Below are 8193 nucleotides of genomic sequence, written 5' to 3'. Positions count from 1 at the left end.
CACAGCTCAGGAAACACAGATCAGTGCCTAAGAATATCCCATCTAATCTGATCAACATAACTCTGATAGTCTGCCAAGATAAAACATGTCAGACTCTCTTTTTCAGAGTCTCTTTTGGGGGGGTGCATGAGTGTATTATGTTAATTCTTGTCACACTGAAGGAACACTACGAGATTTCTTAAACTGCACCATCAATTTGTTGTCAGCCTGTGGACATGTGACTCACTGCAATTCAGTTTCACTTTAATCTGGTGCTGCAGAGCTACACAAGTAGGCTACCTGCAGTACACAATACAACGTGCACCACACCAAGACACATAACAATGGCCATTTGTTATGCAAAAAACTAAAAGATAAATAACAATTATCTCTGTCTCTGAGTTAGAGACATACACTTGTATTATGCTCTCTTCATGGAGTCATGTTTGCACGATCTTTAATGACGATAGGAAGGGAAACTGCAATTACAAACTGCAGATGCAGATAAAGGCAGCACTGGAAAAAGTGAATATTTTGCCATGAAAATTAGCGCAGAGAGACCATGACGTCAAACAGCAGAGGAGAGCTTTCATGTAGGATTTGACAGGATCTAATGATAGGGAAAAGATGATAAAGAGCCGACGTCTAAGGTCACCGAGGGACGTTTATAATAAGAGGATGAGAGGGACAAAACGTCAAAGGAGTCTTAAAACAGACGCTATCAATCTACGCTTTTTTGGATGACTTTCAGAATCCTGGCCACCGCTGCGCCTGCTCCAGTTTCCTAGGAACTGGGACTTCCTGGTTAGCCAGTTTTGTGAACTAAATGAATTTGTGAAGGTACATCTTGCCAGCATAGATTAGGATACACTGGGGGAGCAGGGCCGTCATAGAATATAGAAAGCAGCCTTGCCTATGCCAGTAGTCATATAAAGTCAAGCCTGCACAGAAAGCCATGTAGCTTCTTCTTAAAGCCCAGAACAAAGTGTCCCGACTGTCCGGGGGAATTTGGAAAACGTGTGCCCTTCAGGTTTGTGTCGGGCTCTATACGTGAGCAATGGATGGTTGTTTTGTGTCACTATTTGTGTCTGTCTGAAGTCTCTCTCTGCTGCTTTTTGTTTAATAGCTCATTTGTATGTGTGTCATGTATTTACAGCATCATTAACTTTGACTGAAGGCAGGCGAGCTATAAAGCAGGGGGGGGGGGGGTACAACTGGGCCTTTCAGACTGTTCAAACATTCAGCTCTCCGTGCTAGTTCGCTCTATGACCAAATGCATTAGAAATTAATGGCATACCTATCATACCTCAGTTGAACCTATTAGGTTGTAAAGATGGTGAACAGGATGTGCATTACACCCGTTATACATCATCATGTCAGCATTGTCATTGTGAGCGTGCTGACATACTGTAAGCGTCTCGCTAAGAGCACACGGCTGTGCAGGCCGTGGACTCTCGGTCACGTTAACTCCTCGCAGAAGCAATAAAACACATATTTCATAACACAAAGTGTAAAAATCTTTGTTTTAAAGCTTTTTTATTACCAGTACTGGCACGAACAGCTACGTTTGTGTGGCCTCGATCCAGACTCGCTTTCAAGGGAATGCCTGAAGACTTTAAAACATTTAAATATATATATATATTATATTGATTTCTTTTTATCATCCACTCACAAAGTTACATACGTCAGATCTGACAATGCCCTTTTGATTTTTTTAAGCTCCCTTGCGTGGCGTTAAATCGCCGAAGAGCAGCTGAGCATGTTTACACCTGTGCATACGTCTCCTTATTTGATGCTTATTTTGCTAATCCTGTCAGTTTAGCAGGCATGTAGTTGTGTTACAGCTGTCTTCAAACAGGGCCATGGGAAACGGGAGGAAAAGGGAGGGGAGAAGAGGTTTTGGGTCATCTATTCTGGAGAAGGCAGGCTAAATCAGGGCATGACGACTGCACGGTTAACCTACTTTGATTTATCTCCTTGTTCCGGGATTTTTTTTGAAGCAGTGTTTTTCTCCTTCTCTGACGTCCTGATTGTTTCCCCCTGTATGTTCTGTAAATGTGAGAGAAATGTGGGTTTTAGTCCTCAAGTTAGAAAGCGCTCCCCTGTGAGGAACAAAGGAAAGGACTTTATTAATAAAAAGGGTGAACGTAGAGGAACACCACAAAGCTCCAGAGATGTAGTATTTATTGGCAGTACTAAAACATGTCCTCTAATTTGTTTGTTTGGGAGGAATGCACATTTTTTATGACTTCTATCTATTGTTTCTACGGAGGAAGATGCAGTAACACGCAAAATCATCCGCCAAATAAAGCATGCAATGCTTTTACCAGCAACAAACCATATACATTGTGGCAGATCTGTAGACGTATACCAGATATAGAGCTTCAGTATTACTATTTGTCGTGTTGGTGGTAAAAGCAAAAGGGGCTGTTATTTACTGTAATGAAGACATTCGTTGAATCATTGTGTTGTTTGTCGAGCCACTCACCGGGTACTTGATCCTGTAGGTCAAGGCCATTTTTATCGACGAGCTGTCGTCACCGGAATAAAAATGATTCAAGGGGACTCAAGAGTTTCATTGTGCAAACAACCGGGGAAATAAATACCTGAAAAGATAAGATGTATGTAAATAGTGTCTCATCTGCACTTTAATTGTCGTAATGAAATCACTTCTCTCTCTACCTGCAGATTAAGGCAAGGTGACTGCGTACGTCCGGACTATTCAGGCTTTTCCTTTGAAACTAAACATCCACTCCTGCAGATAAACTACAAACACCACAAGCCAAACTCCCCATTGCACATTTGGCATCCCAGATGTCCACTGTTGATTTGCAGGGCAGAAGAGTGCAGTGTGAGGAAACTACAAACCACTCTCTCTGTGTAACATTTGGAATGAGCGTCCCACACTGGGATGTTGTTGTTGTGACTTTTCCTTTGTGCCGCTCTGTGATGCGCATGTTACAAAATCAAAGCTCGGCGTTTCACACCAAAGGTCACGCTCACTCTGTGGATAATTGACATGACCTTTCCCCGAGCGTCAGAGGGTGACGGTGAGGTTTTTGGTTAGCCTTATGTGATTCAGTTTGAAATCATTGCAGGAACAAGTCCGACGCTTGGCCTCTGAGACGTCACGTGGCGTCATCGCTCGTGTGGGACTTCATAGCACCAGTGGGAAACAAAGCCGCAGTCAACATTTAACCCCCTCCTGTGCTTTCAACACCTGCAAACACGGTCCTATTTATTCTATAAAAAGAAAACGCGGACGAGGAGCAGAACACAGCTTTTAGAAAACCTTGTTTACTGTGTTGCATGATCACCATAGAAACAAGAACATCCTTTTCAAATTCATACTCCGCCGAGAAGTGTCGAGTGTGAAAGCCTTCATCCATCGAAATGTGACAATCTTAAGAGGCACTGATTGATGCTTTTATCTCTTGCAAATGAATGAAATGTACAATAATTAAAGCTAATCCTAACAGGAAAAGATAATTATGGATGTAACCGCGTGCTGCTGAAGCACGTGTTGGTGTTTCTGAAGCTGTGCGCAGACCCTCCTGTTTGACAGAGCGTGCGGGTCAGCTGCTGTAGGATAGGTTAATGTATGGTACCTAAAGAGGCAGCTCAGCAGCGAGTGAAGGAGGAAGAGAGAATGACCTTTGGCAAAGCAGAGAAAAACAAAGCAGTGACGACAGCGTCTGAACTCAAACTGACAGCTTAGCTGAAGCTTTGAAGTCGACTCTGGCTCCACTGGAACTGGGAAAAAAGAGTTATAATAAATAAAGCCATAAAGATAAAATAAAGAAGCCATATAACAGACTATTATGAATATAAAGCACCTTTTAAATGTGTTAAAAATGTGGTTTTAAAATATAGGCCTGTATTACAGGATTCTCCTTCATTGTCCTCCAAGTCAGACATGTTTTATTGTCCATGTCATATATTTTATGACGAGCTTTCCTGTGGAAGAGAAGTCAGAATAAACCGGCGCTCAAAGCTAAAGCGGCGCCGGTGTCATGGCAGCTCATGAGGTACTTGGTATTTTTATGTGCTACTTATAATAGTGGAGGGAAATATTGCACTTTCCCGCCACTATTACACCTAATGGACAGCTTTTAGCTACTTTACAATTTAGATTTTAAAATCAGCATATCAAATATGCAGTGTTAGTGTTTTTAAACCACCCACAATCAGCTCCACGTCTGCTAAACATTAAAACAATGCATGAAATTGTATAGTCGCTCTGATGTGGCTACTCTTAATACTTTTCACTTCGTTTTGAATGCAGGACTTTTACTTCAGGATCTGAATACCTTTTCCACCACAGTCAGACTAAGTGGTAAATAAGCTCAAATAACACAAGCACCAACATTTAGTGTAAATGTTCTTGAGGCTAAAATCAAAAGTGCAACATGTTACAGTTCTGATCGCTGATACTCGTCTACTTTCTGCTCAAAGGTCTTATCCACCCTCGAAAGAGGCATGCTTTGTGACTCAGCTCTTACTCATGTGAAAGTAGATTTGTTGTTCCACAAACGTCAACCAATATGTGCACAAAGCACAAAATATAGAGGCTGGAAGAAGACGGCCGTTTGCGTGCGTCAACAATGAAATTCTTTCCACTGCAATGAAATGAAACCGAACAAAGAACTCCTGAGCGACGAGTCCTCTCCAGCAGCTGCTACTGATGGGCCGACCTCCAGCACCATCATCACAATGAAAACACTTTGATCAAAATGTAACTCATTTATTGGGTCAGCACACGGCAGGTTACAAATTAAGCATTTCAGATTAGACATGTTGTCTTCAAGAACTAGAATTCATTTTCTCAAACGCTTCACATAATCAATGAGTCACGTGACCAATAATTAGTGAAATATATAAATGTATGACAGCTACATTAAATAAAACTCAACCAAAGAGACCCAATTTCTAAAACATTAAAGAAAAATCAGTCCAACTTAAGCCTGCAGATTTCAGGAAGTTCAAACTTGCGCTGTTATCTGGATGCATCTTTATTTATTCGACCTCAGGCTTCTCTAAAGGGCGGGGCCGTTTGAGCCCAAACAGATTACGCAGGTTGACTTCTGGGTCGACATAATGAGGGATCTTGCGCTCATTGAAGAGGCGCGAGAGGTTGGTTTCCACTTTGGCACGTCGGGAGATCCTCATGCGCAGGGCGAAGAGGCGACGCAGGTTTTCCTCCACAAGGGGCAGATGGTGTCCATCCAAACGCTTCTGCCAGGACTTCTTAGGCCGCAAACGCTTCTGTTCAGGGAAATTAAGCAATTTAGGAGAAACGTTTGGGCGCAAGACGTCAGTTTGATGCCACACATTTATAAAACACTGCATGTAAACCCCCAAGAAATCTCAAATGAAGAGTCCCCTGACCAGATGGCTTCAGAGCTCATTGTGGGGCTTTAGTCCACATATGCACAGACTTACTATCAGAGTGGTGGCGCTTGGGTCATGGCGACGCAGGTGTCTAGTCATACTCTCCTGTGTGATGGAACAAAACCACAATGTTATACACAAGTTGAAACTTTGTTCAACACAAGGGCAGTACGTGTAGAAATCAAGTCACATTGATTTGGCACGTTTCTTAAAACCATGGTCAATAATTACAAATAAATACAAATTACTCTTAAGCTCTAAGCCTTTGAATACAAATAAAATAATTCTGTCAGGTCCTAACCGGAGCCAAGACATGTCACTTACTCTCATAGCAAACGTGCGTGGGCAGTCGGGGAAGGAGCATCTGTGTTTGAAGAGCTGGAGGTGCACCTTGCGGATGTGGTGCTGCAGGTTAAAGGTTGTAGAGAAGTAGGCGTGGCAGTCGTCCCTGGGACAAACCAGCACAGGCTTATGGGAAGCGTGGATCCGTTTGTGCCGCCGCAGAGCATCTGCTTTCTTAAACACCTTCTTGCACGCTTGGCATGTGAACGTAGCTACAACACATTTAAAAAAGAGAAGTGAAAAACTAAATTTGGGATGGAATAAGGACATTTGTACTATGACAACACGTTTACCTGGGTGTTTGGCATGCACGTGCTTCTGAAGTTTGCTCCAGGTGTATTCAAACACCTGGCAGTTGGCATGAGGGCAGCGGTAACCTGCAGGGAACCAGCATACACGTCATACATCCTGAAAGAATCATCTCGGATGCACAAAAAGGTTACACGCAAAAGCAGTCACAACCCTCTTAATGGAAGACGGAAGAAGCCCTGCTAGGATTGAAATGGACCAACCTGTGTGCTTCTTCTCATGGGCTTTGCGGGCGATATGAGAGTTGAACGTGGCACCGCACCCAGCCTTCAAACACCTAAGTACCCCACCGGGGATGGGCAGAGGTAAAAATACATTCAAGTCTACTGGGGCCACACCCACTCAGCCTGAGAAAGTCAGGCATTTCATTTACGCACGACAAAGCTACAGAGTCTGATTTGATACTACAGAAAATCTATCCCATCTTTACAGATTGAATGATGTACGACAGACATACTTGGACTCAGCAGGCACGCCGTGCTCCTTTAAGTGCAGTTTAAACAGTCTGCGCTTTTTGAAGGTCAACGAGCAGTTTGTCTGGTTACACTGAGGGAGGAAAGAAACCCAAGAGGTTAACATTACACTAAAGACTGACTTTCAGAGGATGCTGTTAAAATGCGGCCGTCTGGCGCCACCTCGTGGAGACATCAGTGTCTCAGGACAAACCTTGAAATACTTGTTTTTGTCTCCGTGGACGTAGCGAATATGTCTCTTCAGCTTTCCTGCGTGGAAGAAACTCTGCGTGCAGCTCGCAAGTTTGCATCTGACGAAAGTAAGAGTTACAATGAGGACGTAGGTTGTGAAGAGTAACAGTAGGCTACAAACGGGACGTGACTTACTGGAATTGCTTCACCCCACTATGCTGAAGCATGTGGCGGCTCAGGTGGGATTTTCTCGAGAAACGATGACCACAGCCGGCAACTGTGCAGAGACACGGGCGCTGTGGACGTTTGGTAACAACAGTTAGCCTACAACTTCCAAGTTTGTAAGGCTATATCTACTTTTAACGTTGTCTTTCAGGAGTTTTGAACATTTATACAGTAGATATTTTCCTCACCGCTCCGGTGTGCACCGTCTCGTGATCCTTCAGTCTCCACTGTCTGCTGAAAGTCGCTCCACAGTCCGCGTGGGTGCAGTTGAACAGCTGCAGCGGCTGACCGTCGACAGGTTGCACACCATTCATTATTTTTTTTTTTTCTTCGATACGTGAACACTTCTTCAGAGAAGATATGTAACGGGCAGGTTGCCGCTCTGGTCAGCCTGTCTTTTAGCCCCTCGAAAGAGCCTAATTGGTTAATTGGCAGCGCCTGGTCACCAGCACGTGCTCAATGATTCAACACTTTGCAACGCTCAGCAAGTAAAGCTGAAACTAATTAACCTAATTGCTCCATGAAGCTCAGCTGTGTGCAAACAAACGTGAAACACGAGCAAGACAACACATGTGCCAACTACTTAAAGCTGCAGGTAGGCCTCATAATAAACCCATGACAGACCTTTCTAACACATCACATGGGAAATACTTATAATAACAACTTCATAGAAGCCATATTCTCCAGTCTTAATGACGTTATACCTGAAGACTATGCAATGATGTCAGCCTGGTGTCAGTGTGATGCAGCTATTCGCACAGTAGAGGGTAGTGTGTCTCTGTCTCACTCTGGTGCAGGTTGTACACTGATCACATGTGTTTTACAATATATATGTGTAATGTGTAAGTCCTGCTGTGCATTCTCTCTGCTGCCCTGACTCGCAGTTCTCTCTGCACATTTAGTTACTCAGATGTCCCACTGCTGAACACTGTGTGATCAGATGAAAACCACTAAAAGACGTTGTTTGAATTGAGATTAGCAGTAGAAAGACTGAACTGAATTAATGTCTGTTTTGAGGTTGAGAACAAGAACTTCTCAGGACAAGCGCTTATACAGCCTTTGATGCTTCACTCCTTCTGCTGCTCTCTCCTCCATCTTTTCCCCACTATCTCTTGATCCCTGCTAGTCTCAAAGGGGGGTAGATGAAATATTCAGAGGGGGCTGTCAGTGCACAATGTGCCTCCATTAGCCGGATGTGTTGCAGGATGGTGCTGGAAGACTTAACTGCATCAAGGAAGAAAACCCTGCAGGTCACATGACTGAGGCAGCAAAACCCAGAGCACTGCAGGTCTCCACTTGTAAT

At 43.7% G+C, this 8193-nt stretch overlaps 1 protein-coding gene across 2 annotated transcripts; it reads right to left on the bottom strand.

Moving 5' to 3' along the window:
• Positions 1–4707: 4707 nt before the first annotated feature.
• On the bottom strand, positions 4708–7282 carry 42sp43 (P43 5S RNA-binding protein). 2 transcript variants are annotated; one of them, XM_029437628.1, is made up of 9 exons: positions 7079–7282; positions 6861–6961; positions 6688–6784; positions 6479–6567; positions 6225–6298; positions 6006–6089; positions 5695–5924; positions 5422–5475; positions 4708–5244 (listed from the first exon to the last, which is right to left on the bottom strand). In XM_029437628.1, the coding sequence occupies exons 1-9, from the start codon at positions 7202–7204 to the stop codon at positions 4996–4998; spliced, it is 1104 nt and encodes a 367-aa protein (XP_029293488.1). In that variant the 5' UTR covers positions 7205–7282; the 3' UTR covers positions 4708–4995. The 2 variants fall into 2 exon arrangements, with proteins under 2 accessions (XP_029293488.1, XP_029293489.1); XM_029437629.1 differs by having other exon boundaries at positions 5695–5906.
• Positions 7283–8193: the final 911 nt, after the last annotated feature.

The sequence above is a fragment of the Cottoperca gobio genome, chromosome 8 (genome assembly GCF_900634415.1).
Source record: "Cottoperca gobio chromosome 8, fCotGob3.1, whole genome shotgun sequence".
NCBI lineage: Eukaryota > Metazoa > Chordata > Actinopteri > Perciformes > Bovichtidae > Cottoperca > Cottoperca gobio.
This window is presented reverse-complemented; position numbering and strand designations above follow the sequence as displayed.